This window comes from Oncorhynchus kisutch, unplaced genomic scaffold (assembly GCF_002021735.2).
Source record: "Oncorhynchus kisutch isolate 150728-3 unplaced genomic scaffold, Okis_V2 Okis01b-Okis20b_hom, whole genome shotgun sequence".
Classification (NCBI taxonomy): Eukaryota; Metazoa; Chordata; class Actinopteri; order Salmoniformes; family Salmonidae; genus Oncorhynchus; species Oncorhynchus kisutch.
The window spans coordinates 2,015,459-2,034,907 of NW_022261978.1; the positions used below are offsets into that span (position 1 = coordinate 2,015,459).

Here is a 19,449-nt window from a genome sequence, read left to right on the forward strand (position 1 = left end):
AGAGGGAGATACATTTTACACAAGTAAGACGGCTTGGGAGAGAGTGTGAAAGAGAGAGAAGGGAGGAGGAGGGTGAGAAAGAGAGAAAGAGAGAAAGTGAGCGACAGAGGGACAGAGAGAGAAAGCCTTGAAATACCATAGAAACGGCCAGGCCTAGAATGAGCATCTCTGTCGGAGGGCTGACTACAGGAAGTGGAGTGCCAAGATGTTGAGTTTGACAGACAGGAAATCAAACACACTGACAGGGACAGGCCCCGGGGGTAGATGTCACACACACACTCACACACACATATACACACACACACACACACACACACACACACACACACACACACACACACACACACACACACACACACACACACACACACACACACACACACACACACACACACACACACACACACACACACACACAGAGAGAGAGAGATCAACAAGGTGTGTTAACACCATGTGTGTTCATACAGAGCGCTAGACGCTGCCTGGATCTTCTGTCTTCAGGCTTGATGATGTGAATCACCATCACACTGAGAAGCTAAAACACACAGCAGGAATGATCATCACAGGCTGCTCCTGTCAAACCACCAACGCTTTCTTCATCAAGGGCAGAGTTTGGTCTGGTAAACCTAGTCTGGTTAAACCTAGTCTGGTTTAACCTAGTCTGGTTATACCTAGTCTGGTTAAACCTAGTCTGGTAAACCTAGTCTGGTTAAACCTAGTCTGGTTTAACCTAGTCTGGTAAACATAGTCTGGTAAACCTAGTCTGGTTAAACCTAGTCTGGTTAAACCTAGTCTGGTTAAACCTAGTCTGGTAAACCTAGTCTGGTTAAACCTAGTCTGGTAAACCTAGTCTGGTAAACCTAGTCTGGTAAACCTAGTCTGGTTAAACCTAGTCTGGTAAACCTAGTCTGGTTAAACCTAGTCTGGTAAACCTAGTCTGGTAAACCTAGTCTGGTTAAACCTGGTCTGGTTAAACCTAGTCTGGTAAACCTAGTCTGGTTAAACCTAGTCTGGTAAACCTAGTCTGGTAAACCTAGTCTGGTTAAACCTGGTCTGGTTAAACCTAGTCTGGTTAAACCTAGTCTGGTTAAACCTAGTCTGGTTAACCTAGTCTGGTTAAACCTAGTCTGGTTAAACCTAGTCTGGTTAAACCTAGTCAAATGTTAATGTATTCTTATTTGCTTCAGATGTCAGAATGCTTTATAGAGTGGATCTTCATGTTTCTTACTGGCGTTCACAAAAGTACCAAGTACAGTATGCACCTTGTGTGAGGAACGGCCCATAGCATCAGGATCCTATCTCCTGTTTCTGTAGCGTGAGGCAGCTTGATGTACAAGTACACCCCCTGGATAGGACGCTCGTCTACGTGTCTCAGGGACTTACTCCCAATCTATTTCCTTAATGCTGAGTGCCAAGGAGTATGCCTCGACCAAGGATCAAACTTCCAACCTTCCTATCTCCGGGCGCACACTCACTGTATTGTAGGTAAATGTATGAGTTGGCCTGTAATGAGTTGTACACAGTACCAGTCAAACGTTTGGACACACCTACTCATTCAAGCGTGTTTCTTTATTTTGACTATTTTCTACATTGTAGAATAATAGTGAAGACATCAAAACTATGAAATAACACATATGGAATCATGTAGTAACCAAAAAAGTTGTAAAACAAATCAAAATATATTTTATATTTGAGATTTTTCAAAGTAGCCAACCCTTGCCTTGATGACAGCTTTGCACCCTCTTGGCATTCTCTCAACCAGCTTCATGAGGTAGTCACCTGGAATGCATTTCAATTAACAGGTGTGCCTTGTTAATAGTTCATTTGTGGAATTTCTTTCCTTCTTAATGCGTTTGAGACAATCAGTTGTGTTGTCAAATCAAATGTTATTAGTCACATACACATGGTTAGCAGATGTTGTTGTGAGTGTAGTGAAATGTTTATGCTTTTAGATCCGACAGTGCAGCAGTATCTAACAGATAATATCTAACAATTCCACAACAAAACCTAATACACACAATCTAGTATGGAATGGAATGGGATGAGAATATCTACACCACCGTTCAAAAGTTTGGGGTCACTTACAAATGTCCTTGTTTTTGAAAGAAAAGCACATTTTTTACCCATTAAAATAACATCAAATTGATCAGAAATACAGTGTAGACATTGTTAATGTTTTGTTGTAAATTACTATTGTAGCTGGAAACTGCAGATTTTTTATGGAATATCTACATAGGCGTACAGAGGCCCATTATCAGCAACCATCACTCCTGTGTTCCAATGGCACGTTGTGTTAGCTAATCCAAGTTTGTCATTTAAAAAGGCTAATTGATCATTAGTAAACCCTTTTGCAATCTGTTAGCACAACTGAAAACTGCTGTTCTGATTAAAGAAGCAATAAAACTGGCCTCCTTTAGACTAGTTGAGTATCTGGAGCATCAGCATTTGTTGGTTTGATTACAAGCTCAAAATGGCAGAAACAATTAACTTTCTAATGAAACTCGTCAGTCTATTCTTGTTCTGAAAAATGAAGGCTATTTCATGTGAGAAATTGCCAAGAAACTGAAGATCTCGTACAACGCTGTGTACTACTCCCTTCACAGAACAGAGCAAACTGGCGCTAACCAGAATAGAAAGAGGAGTCGGAGGCCCGGTGCAAGAGGACAAGTACATTAGAGTGTCTAGTTTGAGACACAGATGCCTCACAAGCTCTCAAATGGCAGCTTCATTAAATAGTACATGCAAAACACCAGTCTCAACGTCAACAGTGAAGAGGTGACTCCGGGATGCTGGCCTTCTAGGCAGAGTTGCAAAGAAAAAGCCATATCTCAGACCGGCCAAGAAAAAGATAAGATCAAGATGGGCAAAAGAACCCAGACACTGGACAGAGGAACTCTGCCTAGAAGGCCAGCATCCCGGAGTCGCCTCCTCACTGTTGACGTTGAGACTGGTGTTTTGTGGGTACTATTTAATGAAGCTGCCAGTTTTCTAATGATCAATTAGCCTTAAAATTATAAGCTTGGATTAGCTAACACAACGTGCCATTGGAACATAGGAGTGATGGTTGTTGATAATGGGCCTCTGAACGCCTATGTAGATATTCCATTTAAAAATCAGCCGTTTCCAGCTACAAGTCATTTACAACATTAACAATGTCTGCACTGTATTTCCGATCAATTTGAAGTTATGTGCTTTTCCTTCAAAAACAAGGACAATTCTAAGTGACCCCAACCTGTTGAACGGTGGTGTATGTGTAAAATATATGGATGAGCAGTGACCGAGCGGCTAAGATGCAATAGATAGTAAAGAATAGATAGTAAAGGATACAGTATATACATATGAGATGAGTAATGCGAGAGATGTAAACACATTTTTAAAGTGGTATTATTAAAGTGACTAGTGTTCCATTTATTAAAGTTACCAATGACGTCATGTCTGTAGGTAGGCAGCCCTCCTCTCTGTGTTAGTGATGGCTGTTTAACAGTCTGATGGCTTTAAGATAGAAGCTGTTTTTCAATCTCTGTCCCAGCTCTGATGCACCAGTACTGACCTCGCCTTCTGGACGGTAAGCAGGGTGAGCAGGCAGTGGCTCGGTGGTTGTTGTCCTTGATGATCTATTTGGCCTTCCTGTGACATCGGGTGTTGTAGGTGTCCTGTAGGGAAGGTAGTTTGCCCCCGGTGAAGCGTGGTGCAGACCGCACCACCCTCTGAAGTGCTCTGCGTTTGTGGGCGGTGCAGTCGCTGTACCAGGCGGTGATACAGCCCGACAGGATGCTCTCAATTGTTGACCTGTAAAAGTTAGTGGGGTTTTCGGTGACAAGACACATTTTTTCAGCCTTCTAAGGTTGAAGAGGCGCTGTTGCGCCTTCTTCACCACACTGTCTGTGTGTGTGGACCATTTCAGTTTGTCAGTGATATGTACAGTACACCAAGGAACTTAAAACTTTCCACCTTCTCCACTGCTGTCCTGTCGATGTGGATAGGGGGGTGCTCCCTTTGCTGTTTCCTGAAGTCCACAATAATCGTTTTGCTGACATTGAGTGTGAGGTTATTTTCCTGATATCACACTCCCAGAGCCCTCACCTCCTCCCTGTAGGCTGTCTCTTCATTGTTGGTAATCAAGCCTACCACTGTAGTGTCGTCTGCAAACTTGATGATTGAGTTGGAGGCGTGCATGGCCACGCAGTCATGGGTGAACAGGGAGTACAGGAGAGGCCTGAGATTGCACCCTTGTAGGGCCCACGTGTTGAGGATCAGTGGAGTGGAAATATTGTTTCCTACCTTCACCACCTGGGGGCGGCCTGTCAGGAAGTCCAGGACCAAGTTGCACAGGGTGGGGTTGAGGCCCAGGGTGTCAAGCTGTGACAAGGTAGGGTGATGTACAGAAGATAGCCCTATTTGGGAAAAGACCAAGTCCATATTATGTCAAGAACAGCTCAAATAAGCAAAGAGAAACGACAGTCCATCATTACTGTAAGACATGAAGGTCAGTCAATCCGGAAAATGTCAAGAACTTTTAAAGTTTCTTCAAGTGCAGTCGAAGAAACCATCAAGCGCTATGATGAAACTGTCTCTCATGAGGACCGACACAGGAAAGGAAGACCCAGAGTTACCTCTGCTGCAGAGGATAAGTTCATTAGAGTTAACTGCATAAGAAATTGCTGGCCAAATAAATGCTTCACAGAGTTCAAGTAACAGACACATCTCAACATCAACTGTTCAGAAGAGACTCAATGAATCAGGTTTTCATAGTCGAAGTGCTTCGAAGATACCACTACTAAAGATACCAATAAGAAGAAACTTGCTTGGGCCAAGAACCACGATCAATGGACATTAGACCAGTGGAAATCTGTCCTTTTGGTCTGATGAGTCCAAATGTTTGGTTCCAACTGCCTTGCCTTTGTGAGGTGCAGAGTAGGTGAACAGATGATCTCTGCATGTGTGGTTTCCACCATGAAGCATGGAGGAGGAGGTGTGATGGTGTGGGAGTGCTTTGTTGGTGACACTGTCAGTGATTTATTTGAATTTTCTTAACCAGCATGGCTACCACAGCATTCTGCAGCGTTACGTCATCCCGTCTGGTTTGCGCTTAGTGGGACTATCATTTGTTTTTCAACAGGACAATGACCCAACACACCTCCAGGCTGTGTAAGGGCTATTTGACCAAGAAGGAGAGTGATGGAGTGCTGCATCAGATGACCTGGCCTCCACAATCACCCGACCTCAACCCAACTGAGATGGTTTGGGATGAGTTGGACTGCAGAGTGAAGGAAAAGCAGCCAACAAGTGCTCAGTATATGTGGGAACTCCTTCAAGACTGTTGGAAAAGCATTCTAGGTGAAGCTGGTTGAGAGAATGCCAAGAGTTTGCAAAGCTGTCATCGAGGCAAAGGGTGGCTACATTGAAGAATCTTAAATATAAAATATACTTTTTGTAACACTTTTTTGGTTACTACATGATTCCATATGTTATATTTCATAGTTTTGTTGTCTTCACTATTATTCTACAATGTAGAAAATAGTACAAATAAAGAAAAACCCTTGAATGAGAAGGTGTGCCCAAACTTTTGACTGGTACTGGGTATATCCTCTGTGTGTCTCCAGGAGAGTCAGTGGACAGTGTTTAATGTATATATCCTTTGTGTGTCTCCAGGAGACAGTGTTTAATGTACATATCCTCTGTGTGTCTCCAGGAGAGTCAGTGGTTGGACAGCGTATCTCTGCTGATAAAGGACTCATTTGAAGGAGAGATGCTGATGATTGACAACCTCTCTGGATCTGTCTTCCATCACTACTCCTCTACCTCTTCTCCTGTCTGGAAGGACTACAAGGGAAATCTGCAAGAGGTACACATGCACACACATACACACACAATATGAATGCACAAACACACACAGGTGCTCACAAACATGCACACGCACACTTACAGTACACATATCACACACACACACACACACACACACACAATACATCGATATGGGATTACCATCTCATGTCAATCATCCTGCTGTATAACTCAAAGGCAGCTATAGTGGTAGCTGCCAATCAAACAGACTGAGAAAACAGCGCTTTCCCTCCATACCTTACATTAATGTTCTTCTGAATGATGACACACACACTTAAATACAAACGTTTAATGTGTGTGTGTATGATACACTTTGTGTGTGCACGTGTGTGTGTGTGTGTGTGTGTGTGTGTGTGTGTGTGTGTGTGTGTGTCATCTCTCTTTATGTTAATGTAATCTGCATGGTAGTTTGTTAAATCACAAACAGAAAGAAATGCTCATGACAAGGATGTACCATTCCCTGGAGAATCCAGTTCTGTTGGTTCAGTATGAGAACATCTCATCTACATATCTGATGTTGGCCAATCACATTCAACCTCCCTCTAACCTTGTTGCTATTCTCTCAACAAAATAATTTAATTCAGGACTATGTTGAGTTGACTTTCAAATACGGATGACATGCATGCACACACACACACACACACACACACACACACACACACACACACACACACACACACACACACACACACACACACACACACACACACACACACACATTCCCTATCTATCCATCATATTTTTATTGTGATGCTATCTTCATATGCATTATTTATATGCTGTGTGTGTGTGTGTGTGTGTGTGTGTGTGTGTGTGTGTGTGTGTGTGTGTGTGTGTGTGTGTGTGTGTGTGTGTGTGTGTGTGTTTGCTTCGCTACCAGACGTAACCTTTGGGAATAATGTGATGATGCACATTCGCTGCTGTGTTTGGTCTTTCTGGAGTTACCATGGGGAACACTGGAGAATGCATGTATTTAATTAATTATGTACATTTCTATACATTTCTATATAAACTCAGCAAAGTAAGAAACGTCCTCTCACTGTCAACTACGTTTATTTTCAGCGAACTTAACATGTGTAAATATATGTATGAACATAACAAGATTCAACAACTGAGACATGAACTGAACAAGTTCCACAGACATGTGACTAACAGAAATTGAATAATGTGTCCCTGAACAAAGGGGGGGGGGGTCAAAAGCAAAAGTAACAGTCAGTATCTGGTGTGGCCACCAGCTCCTTCTCACGGACTGCACCAGATTAGCCAATTCTTGCTGTTCTTGATGTTACCCCGCTCTTCCACCAAGGCACCTGCAAGTTCCCGGACATTTCTGGGGGGGAATGGCCCTAGCCCTCACCCTCCGATCCAAAAGGTCCCAGACGTGCTCAATGGGATTGAGATCCGGGCTCTCCGATGGTCATGACAGAACACTGAAATTCCTGTCTTGCAGGAAATCATGCACAGAACGAGCAGTATGGCTGGTGGCATTGTCATGCTGGAGGGTCATGTCAGGATGAGCCTGCAGGAAGGGTACCACATGAGGGAGGAGGATGTCTTGCAGGAGGATGAGATTGCCTGCAATGAGAAAAGCTCAATCCGATGATGCTGTGACACACTGCCTCAGACCATGATGGACCCTCCACCTCCAAATCAATCCCGCTCCAGAGTACAGGCCTCGGTGTAACGCTCATTCCTTCAACGATAAATGTGAATCCGACCATCACCCCTGGTGAGACAAAACCGCGACTCGTCAGTGAAGAACACTTTTTGCCAGTCCTGCCTGGTCCAGCAACGATGGGTTTGTGCCCATAGGCGACGTTGTTGCTGGGGGTGATGTCTGGTGAGGACCTGCCTTTACAACAGGCCTATAAGCCCTCAGTCTAGCCTCTCTCAGCCTATTGTGGACAGTCTGAGCACTGATGGAGGGATTGTGCCTTCCTGATGTAACTCGGGGAGTTGTTGTTGCCATCATGTACCTGTCCCGCAGGTGTGATGTTCGGATGTACCAATCCTGTGCAGGTGTTGTTACACGTGGTCTGCCACTGTGATGAGGATCAGCTGTCCATCCTGTCTCCCTGTAGTGCTTTCTTAGGTGTCTCACAGTAAGGACATTGCAGTTTATTGCCCTGGCCACATCTGCAGTCTCTTGCCTCCTTGCAGCATGCCTAAGGCACGTTCACGCAGGTGAGCAGGGACCCTGGGCATCTATCTTTTGGTGTTTTTCAGAGTCAGTAGAATGGCCTCTTTAGTGTCCTAAGTTTGCATAACTGTGACCTTAATTGCCTACCATCTGTAAGCAGTTAGTGTCTTAACGACCGTTCCACAGGTGCATGTCATTAATTGTTTATGGTTCATTAAACAAGCATGGGAAACAGTGTTTAAACCCTTTACAATGAAGATCTGTGAAGTTATTTGGATTTGTACTAATTATCTTTGAAGAACAGGGTTCTGAAAAATGGATGTTTCTTTTTTTGCTGAGTCTACATGTGTAAGTAATTTAAGTAATATGTGGTTTTCATGACTGTGGGCCTGAAACACATCACGTGTCAGTAATGATGGTGGGATGACTGGGATGTCAATGTTTGATGGTTTATCAGTGTGGAGTGTGTATGTGTGTGTGTGTGTGTGTGTGTGTGTGGGGGGGGGGGGGGGGGGGGGGGGGCATACTTTACCAACTATGCTAGATGTACTGCAGTACACACAGAGAGAACAGTAGTGAGAGGTCTCGCCTTAACCCGACATCATCTGTCCATCCATCTATCTCTCTCTCTCTCTCTCTCCATCTTTCACCCTCTCTTCATTGTTTTTATTTTCTCTCTCTTTATTTCTCTATCTCTCTCTCTCTCTTCACTTCGCTCTCTTTCCCTTTCTCTCGTTCTCCCATCCCTCCCTCTTTTTCATTCTACTGATGGGCTCAGACCAGCTGACAGGGAGATTCCTCAGAGTCGGTCTAATGGTCCAGATATATCCCATACTGCCATATTACCATACCAACCTGTCACTACCACCTCCATGACTGTCAGCCAATCAGCCGCTCAACTTTTTGACACAGTCCACCTAGAGAGCAGGCTGTCAATTACTTACATCACTGTGGGAGTTACAACTTTAGTCAGTTACTACTTTAGTCAGTTACTGTTTTAGTCAGTTACTATGTTAGTCCGTTACTACTTTAGTCAGTTACTACTTTAGTCCGTTACTACTTTAGTCAGTTACAACTTTAGTCAGTTACTACTTTAGTCAGTTACTACTTTAGTCAGTTACTACTTTAGTCAGTTACAACTTTAGTCAGTTACTGTTTTAGTCAGTTACTACTTTAATCAGTTACTGTTTTAGTCAGTTACTACTTTAGTCCGTTACTACTTTAGTCAGTTACTACTTTAGTCAGTTACTGTTTTAGTCAGTTACTACTTTAGTCAGTTACTACTTTAGTCAGTTACTACTTTAGTCACTTACTGTTTTAGTCAGTTACTACTTTAGTCAGTTACAACTTTAGTCAGTTACTACTTTAGTCCGTTACTACTTTAGTCAGTTACTACTTTAGTCAGTTACTACTTTAGTCAGTTACTACTTTAGTCAGTTACTGTTTTAGTCAGTTACTACTTTAGTCAGTTACTACTTTAGTCCGTTACAACTTTAGTCAGTTACTACTTTAGTCAGTTACAACTTTAGTCAGTTACAACTTTAGTCAGTTACTACTTTAGTCAGATACAACTTTAGTCAGATACTACTTTAGTCCGTTACTACTTTAGTCAGTTACTACTTTAGTCAGTTACTACTTTAGTCAGTTACAACTTTAGTCAGTTACTACTTTAGTCAGTTACTACTTTAGTCAGATACAACTTTAGTCAGTTACTACTTTAGTCAGTTACTGCGTTAGTCCGTTACTACTTTAGTCAGTTACTGCGTTAGTCCGTTACTACTTTAGTCAGTTACTACTTTAGTGCCGTTACTACTTTAGTCAGTTACTACTTTAGTCAGTTAATACTTTAGTCAGTTACTACTTTAGTCAGTTACTACTTTAGTCAGATACTACTTTAGTCAGTTACAACTTTAGTCAGTTACTACTTTAGTCAGTTACTACGTTAGTCAGTTACAACTTTAGTCAGTTACTACTTTAGTCAGATACTACTTTAGTCCGTTACAACTTTAGTCAGTTACTACTTTAGTCAGTTACTACTTTAGTCCGTTACTACTTTAGTCAGTTACTACTTTAGTCAGTTACTACTTTAGTCAGTTACAACTTTAGTCAGTTACTACGTTAGTCCGTTACTACTTTAGTCAGTTACAACTTTAGTCAGTTACTACTTTAGTCAGATACTACTTTAGTCAGATACTACTTTAGTCAGTTACTACTTTAGTCAGTTACTACTTTAGTCAGTTACTACGTTAGTCCGTTACTACTTTAGTCAGTTACTACTTTAGTCAGATACAACTTTAGTCAGTTACTACTTTAGTCAGATACTACTTTAGTCAGTTACTACTTTAGTCAGTTACTACGTTAGTCAGTTACAACTTTAGTCAGTTACTACTTTAGTCAGATACAACTTTAGTCAGTTACTACTTTAGTCCGTTACTACTTTAGTCCGTTACTACTTTAGTCAGTTACTACTTTAGTCAGTTACTACTTTAGTCCGTTACAACTTTAGTCAGTTACTACTTTAGTCTGTTACTACTTTAGTCAGTTACTACTTTAGTCCGTTACTACTTTAGTCCGTTACTACTTTAGTCAGTTACTACTTTAGTCAGATACTACTTTAGTCCGTTACAACTTTAGTCTGTTAGAACTTTTGTCAGATACTACTTTAGTCAGTTACTACTTTAGTCAGTTACTACTTTAGTCAGTTACTACTTTAGTCCGTTACAACTTTAGTCAGATACTACTTTAGTCCGTTACTACTTTAGTCAGTTACTACTTTAGTCAGATACTACTTTAGTCCGTTACAACTTTAGTCCGTTACAAATTTAGTCAGATACTACTTTAGTCCGTTACAACTTTAGTCTGTTAGAACTTTTGTCAGATACTACTTTAGTCAGTTACTACTTTAGTCAGTTACTACTTTAGTCAGTTACTACTTTAGTCCGTTACAACTTTAGTCAGATACTACTTTAGTCCGTTACTACTTTAGTCAGTTAGAACTTTTGTCAGATACTACTTTAGTCCGTTACTACTTTAGTCCGTTACTACTTTAGTCAGTTAGAACTTTTGTCAGATACTACTTTAGTCCGTTACAACTTTAGTCAGTTAGAACTTTTGTCAGTCACTGGATACAGGGCAACACATTTGAACTGTATGAGTTGTTATGACAGCTTATAGCAAGTGTTATTGTGCACTGTATATGCATTATTTGGCACTTTAAATGCGCTTATAATGAATCATAATATTTTTACCAAAAAGAAAATGTTTCTCACACTTTTCACATAAGAAATCGGGTGTATTGAATAACATAATGTGCTGTTGGAATTCTGTGTGTTTGTATCGCAGATCCAATTGGCTGAGGTGGAGCAGGCGTCTCTGATGTCAGAGCAGTTGTCTGACAAGTCGTCATCACTGGCCCTTCCTGATGATCTTAGTCTGGACGACCACAGTGACTACCAGCTCCTGGTCAGGGACGGCAAGGTGGGGCGTGCACATGCACAAACTTACTCTGATTGTCAGAAAACATGCGCACACACTGAGAAACTATATACTTTTTGTTCTTGCATAATTCAACTGCTTACACACTTGAACACATTGTATCACACACTGCATCCCAATGCATTAACTGCTTGATTAGCGAATCAATGCTCCCGTGTGTGTTTCACCATGTGCCGTGGGCAGGCTAGGGCGACGGGTCTGTGTTTGTTGGTGTCTGTGTGCCTGTGTGTGTGCGCGTATGTGTGTGTGTGCGTGCGTGTAAGCAAGATTGTGATGTGTGTGTGTGCATGCGTGCGTGTGCGTTCGTGTGTGTGAGAATGATCGCGATGTGGGTGCGCATGCGTGTGTGTGTGTGAGCATGATCGTGATGTGTGTGTGTGTGCATGATCGTGGTGTGTGTGTGTGTCTGTGTAATCATCCCGTCTCCTCTAAGCTGTTTCATCTGGTTTACCTTATTGCTTTTCTCTATTGAAACTAATTTGATATCCAATCTAAAACGAGGCACTGTGGAGCTTGCAATTACTTTAGTTTGGAAAAATATATTACTAATCAACAGATGTATTGACTGAAGAGAGATGAAGTATCAAATAGTAGAAAATATCATAATGTCTAAAATTCTCTAAATTGGAAAAATATCCCATGGTGGTTTTTATTAAAATTATATTTCATTGGTATCAATATTTCATTTGGTCATTTCTTTTCAGTTAACACTATTTACATTGAGACTTTTGCTTTACCACAGACAACGCTTTTGTTGTTGTTATTGTTGTTGTTGTTGCTGATGTTGGCTAGTTAGCAAGCGTGCTCGGCTAACCCCTAATGAATGGTGCTATCAGCTAACAAAATGGCAGTCTTTCCAAATATTAACAACAAGAACAAGCACTCAAGTGCAACCACCTTTGGCTCTAAGTTATGCCTATTTCAATGCTAATATGCTAGTGTGGTAGTTGAACTCTTTTAACATGCTACACCAGGGGTAGCCTCATTTGGTTAATACACTTAAAATGCTAATAGATGTTAGCTGCCCGGAGATAGAATGTTATATGGTCATTCACTCTAGATAGGGCTAGCCCTTATAGCCATAGCAACAGATGCTTATTGATTTCTAATAATGCTAGCAGTAGTACCTGGAACTTTACAGATTATATGTGAGTGTTAATTGAAGTCATCCCGAATGCTTATATTTGTTATAGGATAACTCTGAGGTACTCGCCCTCCCCCATCTCTTTCTCTCTATAGGAGGAGAGAGGGAGCAGTGACTCCCACAGTTCTGAGGAACTGAGGGGGATTCAGGCTGGGTGTGGAGGGCGCTGGGGGCACGGAGGTTCTCGACCCCACAGCAGAGGCCCTGAAGATGGGGTAGGGTTCCTGCTAGAGGTGGGTGCCCAGCCCCAGTTCCAGAGCCAGTCTCTCCAGTACCTCCACCACAACAGAGGTAACCTTGTTCTCCTTTTTCTTCCCATCTCATTAGCACTTGTGAAATCTGATGGATATGTGTGCATACATTACCAGTTGACATTTTCATCTTGTGACCTTGGTTTATGCTCTTGGTATTTAACTGACTGTGTTTAGTGATGATCACATGACTTTGACATTGAAATGCTCATTTCATTCAGAAGGTTTTCCTTCTCATGCTCAGATGTGTGAGAGAGAAAATGATGTTTTGCTCCGTATTCACACAGTTGATTACACCGACATCCCAATGTTAATTAACTAAAAGACAGATGGGCAGGCATACACAAATACATTGATTAACGACATTCAATGACATGCCTATCCTTCCTCCCACCATAACATTAGCGTTATACAGCTGGATGGATGACTGGATGGATGGATGGATGGATGGATAAATGGATAGATAACTCATGTTCATTCTACATGCAACATTTCTATCTTTCTATAGATAATAACTGTACATCAACAGATGGTGATGGCCATCACAGTGACCAGGTTGGCAGTGTCGGATGTAGAGGTTCCTCCTCTCCTCTCTTCCATCTCCCTGTGGAGTTCTTTCACCCCACCACAGCCACAGCGGTCCCCCCACCCATCCACAGGATGGGGGTAGACCCAGGGGGGAGAGAGGCATCCAGGCTGCCATCCCCAGCCTCCTGGTCCTCTCTGCGCTCCCCAGGGGCCAACAGCAGTGTCCTAGACTCCCCAGGGGCCAACAGCAGAGTCCTAGACTCCCAAGGGGCCAAAAGCAGGGTCCTAGACTCCTCAGGGGCCAACAGTAGGGTCCTAGTTTCCCAGGTAAGAGGTTATGGGGTCACATTGGTAGAGGGAGTATTCATGTAGTGAAATGTACACCGGGTGTACAAACTATTAAGAACACCTTCCTAATATTGGGGCGGCAGGGTAGCCTAGCGGTTAGAGTGTTGGACTAGTAACCGGAAGGTTGCATGTTCAAACCCCCGAGCTGACAAGGTACAAATCTGTTGTTCTGCCCCTGAACAGGCAGTTAACCCACTGTTCCTAGGCCGTCATTGAAAATAAGAATTTGTTCTTAACTGACTTGCCTGGTTAAATAAAGGTCAAATAAAAAAATACAAATATTGAGTTGCACCCCCAGGTGTGTCAGGTTGGCTGTATGTCCTTTGGGTGGTGGACCATTCTTGATACACACAAATCAAATAAAAATTGTATTGGTCACATACACATAGTTAGCTGATCAACTAGAAATGCCTTGGAGATCGACCGTATATTCAGGTGTGTGCTATATATATATATATATATAGTGCCGTATATGGAATTCAGTGTAACAGCCATGGGTGTTATAATGGTAGAATAAGTAATGGATTGACTTTATGGGGTGAAATTCCCATCAGATTCAGTTGTTTTCCACTCGTTGGTAAGGGCTACACTCCACTAGAGTTAAGGTCCATGGGGATGCTTGCTATAAGAGATGACATTTACAATATACTGTAGCTTATTTTATATTCTAAGAGGGGGAAGTATCCAGCTGATGCACAGCAGCCATTTTGTTCCAGAAAGCTCACTGTGGTTGAGACAGTTATTAAGGAATAAAACACAATAAATGGGCATATCTGTAAGGAGTGAGTGCATCAAAGTTGAATTATACATCTTCTTATTCAGACCATTATATCTTCCTATTCAGACCTTTATATCTTCCTATTCAGACCATTATATCTTCCTATTCAGACCATTATATCTTCCTATTCAGACCATTATATCTTCCTATTCAGACCATTATATCTTCCTATTCAGACCTTTATATCTTCCTATTCAGACCTTTATATCTTCCTATTCAGACCTTTATATCTTCCTATACAGACCTTTATATCTTCCTATTCAGACCATTATATCTTCCTATTCAGACTTTTATATCTTCCTATTCAGACCATTATATCTTCCTATTCAGACCTTTATATCTTCCTATTCAGACCTTTATATCTTCCTATTCAGACCTTTATATCTTCCTATTCAGACCTTTATATCTTCCTATTCAGACCTTTATATCTTCCTATTCAGACCTTTATATCTTCCTATTCAGACCTTTATATCTTCCTATTCAGACCTTTATATCTTCCTATTCAGACCTTTATATCTTCCTATTCAGACCTTTATATCTTCCTATTTAGACCTTTATATCTTCCTATTCAGACCTTTATATCTTCCCATTTAGTGCACAGTATTTTTCATTTAAATGGTATGCTACGGTGCTAAGAGTGCATTTTCTGTTCATGGCACACAAAAACAAGCAATATTCTTCTTCTGCTTCAGAGGTAACCATGGCAACAGCATGTAACTGACCTTTTCTGTATCAATTTGTTTTGTTTATGTCATTTCCAGAGTGCTTTGTGAGATTCTATTCCAGTACATTTCTGCAGCACTACACTAATTAGCGAGGTCATCCCTTGTCTACTTGACTCTCTGTTTTCTTGGTTCTTGTGCTTAAATACTTCACCGCTCTCATTCACTTTTTTTCTCTCTTTCTGTCTTATTGTCTATCTCTCTGTTTCTTTCACCTCTCTCTCTCTCTCTGTCTGTCTGTCTGTCTGTCTGTCTGTCTGTCTGTCTGTCTGTCTGTCTGTCTGTCTGTCTGTCTGTCTGTCTGTCTGTCTGTCTGTCTGTCTGTCTGTCTGTCTGTCTGTCTGTCTGTCTGTCTGTCTGTCTGTCTGTCTGTCTGTCTGTCTCTCTCTCTCTCTCTCTCTCTCTCTCTCTCTCTCTCTCTCTCTCTCTCTCTCTCTCTCTCCTTACTGCTCTCTCTTCTTTCCCCCCTTGCTATCCCTCCACCCCGCCACACCCCCTATCCTTCCTCAGCACCCGTCCCACAGTGACTCGTCCCTGGCCACAGGCAGCTCCGAGGGAAGCCTCCAGACCACCCTGGAGGAAGGTCTCAGCTTTAGCGTCTCCCCCCCTCGAGTCTCCCTGGCCCTGCCTCTCCTCTGCCCTCTCCCCCTCCCTCACCTTGACGAAACACGACAAACCCCCAGATCACTGGGTCACCCCTCAATGAGAGGCCGCAGTACAATATTCAACCTCCAAGCAACTAGAGGGCACCAGAGGAGCCAGAGCAGCTGTGGCAGCAGCACCAGTCCAGGCTGCCCAAGGCAAGACTCTATGGACCCTTCAGATGACGATTGTGGGATAGGGATGGGAGGCGAAGGATCCAGTCAGGCTTTTAACAGCGAACGTTTATCAGAGACACTTAGTAGTTTGTCTCTGACGTCACTGCTGTCACCTAGCTCCCTGGCACCCCCTCTGGTGAAAAAATGTAATAGCACTGGGAGTTTGGACCAGGCAAATCTTTCTGTCAGGAGTAAAGATGGACAACAGTACTATGAGATAGATGCTCATGGATACCTCACCAACCCTTGGACTGAGAAGAGGGGTGGACAGGAAGGGGAGATGGGGTTTGGAGTTAAAGGTACGAGCCAGATGATGGATGCCGGCTCAAGGAAAAACAGATGAAACTTTATCTATCGGTTGGAACTTTTTTTTCTCCTCCAGAGGTGTTTGATTGATATCTGTTCAATGAACTCGTCTCCTCCCTCTTTCGCTCTCTCTCTTTCATCAGTGAGATGTCCATGTTCTCTTCTTTCCATGACGATTGGGTGAAAATTGAAGCTGAGGAATTGGTATACATTTTGTGGAGGATTACAATGACTTCTGGGTAATGGATGTTTAATTAAGGCATCTCCTTTTCTGAGACATGTGGATATTCTTTGAGAGGACTACAGCAATGACAGGACCCTTGAAAGACATGCTAATTCTGGGCTTGCATGGAGCATAGTCGCCCTCATCCATACACCCAAAGAAAAGCAAAAACAAGTACCAAAATGTGAATTTCGTGTGAGCATTGTCGGAACAATGATGAACCTCCAAACATTGATGAAACTCCAAAAGTTAACGATTGCGAAACAGGGCTAGCTTAGCTTAGAGGCTAATGCTAACGCTCCTGTGATTGACAACAGGGCTAGCATAGCCCAGTGGCTAATGGTAGTCTAATGGTTTTGTCCTCCTGAAAAAAGACAATGCTCATTATTAAGATAAGCAGATTGTAGAGTCCTTTCGATGAGACTTTGTACAGAGTTGTTGTTTTTTATTCACATCTATAAGGTAGCATTGATTACCAACTTTTTCTTTTAGCTTAACATTTGATAGGTGAAAGAAAATCAAGGTTGCATATTTGATGGGTTTTCTAGTTATAAAACATATTGGATCTGTATGAATGCAGATGTGTCCCTCTGTGTGTGTTAGGGTGAGATATAAAGGCTAATCTAGAAATACTAGAACTAGCAAAAGGGCACCTAATAAATCAATGTGAGAGCTATAGTGAAGAGATGTGGGGAGTGAATGAGAACATATGCCGTACCATAGAGGAATAGGCCATGTTCTCATGAATCACCCATGAACCAAGGGCTTCAGAGAAGATGCTCTCCTGTCCCTACTGGATAGATGCACCATATCCAATGAGAGATCGAGATCGGACGCCATCTTGGTTGGTGAAACACAAAGTAAAACAAAGTCCCGGTCAGTTTCACAAAATGGAGTTCTTGTCTCTTGTGTCCCCCCCCCCCTTGTTGACATTTGTGCAGCGTTGTGTATCGACGTTTTGAAGGAAAATTCTATACCTCAGGTGGATTACAGAAAACACTGAAGTGGATCTATAAAATATTTTTTCCAACGCTCACACTCAGATGGTCACATAAATACACAAGCGCACCCACACCGCAACCACAAAGATGTCAAAGATGTCCGCTTACCTGCAGTATGTTTTGGTTTTTCTTGAAGACAGGAAGAGATCAGAGAGGAACAAATCTCTCACTCGATCGCTCGTCGTCCAGCTTATCCTCCTTTCATTCTTTCTCATTATCCGTTAGAATTAAAGGGGCACTCCACTATTTTCTAAGCTCATATTCAATATCTCCATATGGACACTGGCATGTTGCAGGAAGGACAGTAGGAATATCAGGTTAAATAAGTAGCGAAGTGCCACTTTAAAATACCCAGTTGGAAAAGACAGTTTATTTAACATGTTATCCCCCTGAGTATGAGATATGCAATATGTGAAGCATACAGATATATATGACACAGGTATAGGTAGGAGATAGGCAAGAGGGTTCAAATATATCACTATTATGTATTACAGTAAAATGTCAATAGGCTCCAATGAGATTCAAAGGTCATTCAATTATGATGTGTTAGAATGTCTGTGTATTCCCAGATGGTAGGATCAGGATGTCTTTTGTTCTTGTCTTTACCCCCGCCCGCTAAGTTGCATGTTGTTATTCTTTTGTGAAATGACATTTTAGAGTCATAAAAGTGGATTAGCTTCTCAACCTCGGCGGATTCTTGTTTCTTTAACATGGCGACTCGTCTCATTTACAGGACGCGTCATCGTTCATCTGAATGTCGGACCCTTTTCATCTTCCCATGTTAACCGTTGACCCTTTTCATCTTCCCATGTTAACCTTTGATCCTTTTCATCTTCCCATGTTAACCTTTGAACCTTTTCTTGAGGCACCCAAAGTCTCATTCTGTCTCAAATGTTAATTGATTAGCAGCTGTGTGGGAACCCTAGCAGTTGATAGCTCCGTTTCAATGCATAAATCCTAGTGATGCCTTATTGAACGGGGGATGTTGTCTGTTTTGATTGTAAGGACGAAGTGCAGGTTTGTTAGTGCTGCCTACATGTGTATGTCATTTTGAGAGTAGATTTGTAAGGATAGAATATCACAATTAGAATAGAACACAAACCCAACCTGTGTATTAATACATATTCATCCGTGTCAATGTTGAAACTCTAAATCTGGTGTTCTTCTTCTCTCTCGCTAAACATAACGGGTTCCAAACTACTCCAACTATTCAAATAGCCTACTTCATTTACCTTGGGCATTCCTCTTGGTTGTTCTAGCTCAACAAACAGATAGACCAAGTCATAGACATAAGCTAAAAGATGATCAAATCAAATAGAAACTTCAGTGTCTCTTAGGACCCTGACGTGTGTGTGTGTGTGTGTGTGTGTGGAAACAAGGATAATATCTTTGACAAATATTTGAAATGAGAAACCGTGGGTTTGGCACTTGTAGTTGGCTTCAGATTTAATCACTTGGTCCACACAAATATAAATGTCATTTCGGTTTCTTTAAAAAACTGCAGATTTGTCTTTGCCGGGTTTTTAAAGCCCCTTAACGTTCCATGATGCTAACACCATGTTAAGATACAAACTTCACAAGACTACATATGTTCAAACATATTTTGTTCACAGACATTTCAAAAGATTTGAGGCCAGAAGAGATGTTGTTTACTATAAAAGGCTGCTATTCAACCAACCGGGTGTTTAGTAAGCCTTTGATACAGTATCTGAAATGAACACATCTCTTATCTCATCACGTCAGATTAGATGCTGTTCAGTCTCACAGAGATATATCAGATGGCAGTTTATCTTCTCTTTTCATTTTTCCCCCTCTTTTCTTTGTTTTTCATGTCCTGCTGTCTTCAGAGCC

General features: G+C 41.9%; 1 protein-coding gene across 1 annotated transcript in view; it reads left to right on the plus strand.

Moving 5' to 3' along the window:
• Nucleotides 1-16,607, plus strand: part of LOC116358814 (voltage-dependent T-type calcium channel subunit alpha-1I-like) — a 25,713-nt gene extending 9,106 nt beyond the window's left edge. The window contains exons 4-8 of the mRNA XM_031811047.1: nt 5,693-5,845; nt 11,327-11,461; nt 12,719-12,914; nt 13,383-13,729; nt 15,761-16,607. Of these exons, the coding sequence (XP_031666907.1) occupies nt 5,693-5,845; nt 11,327-11,461; nt 12,719-12,914; nt 13,383-13,729; nt 15,761-16,411 (1,482 nt within the window). The 3' untranslated portion in view covers nt 16,412-16,607. The remainder of the gene's footprint in view (nt 1-5,692; nt 5,846-11,326; nt 11,462-12,718; nt 12,915-13,382; nt 13,730-15,760) is intronic.
• Nucleotides 16,608-19,449: the final 2,842 nt, after the last annotated feature.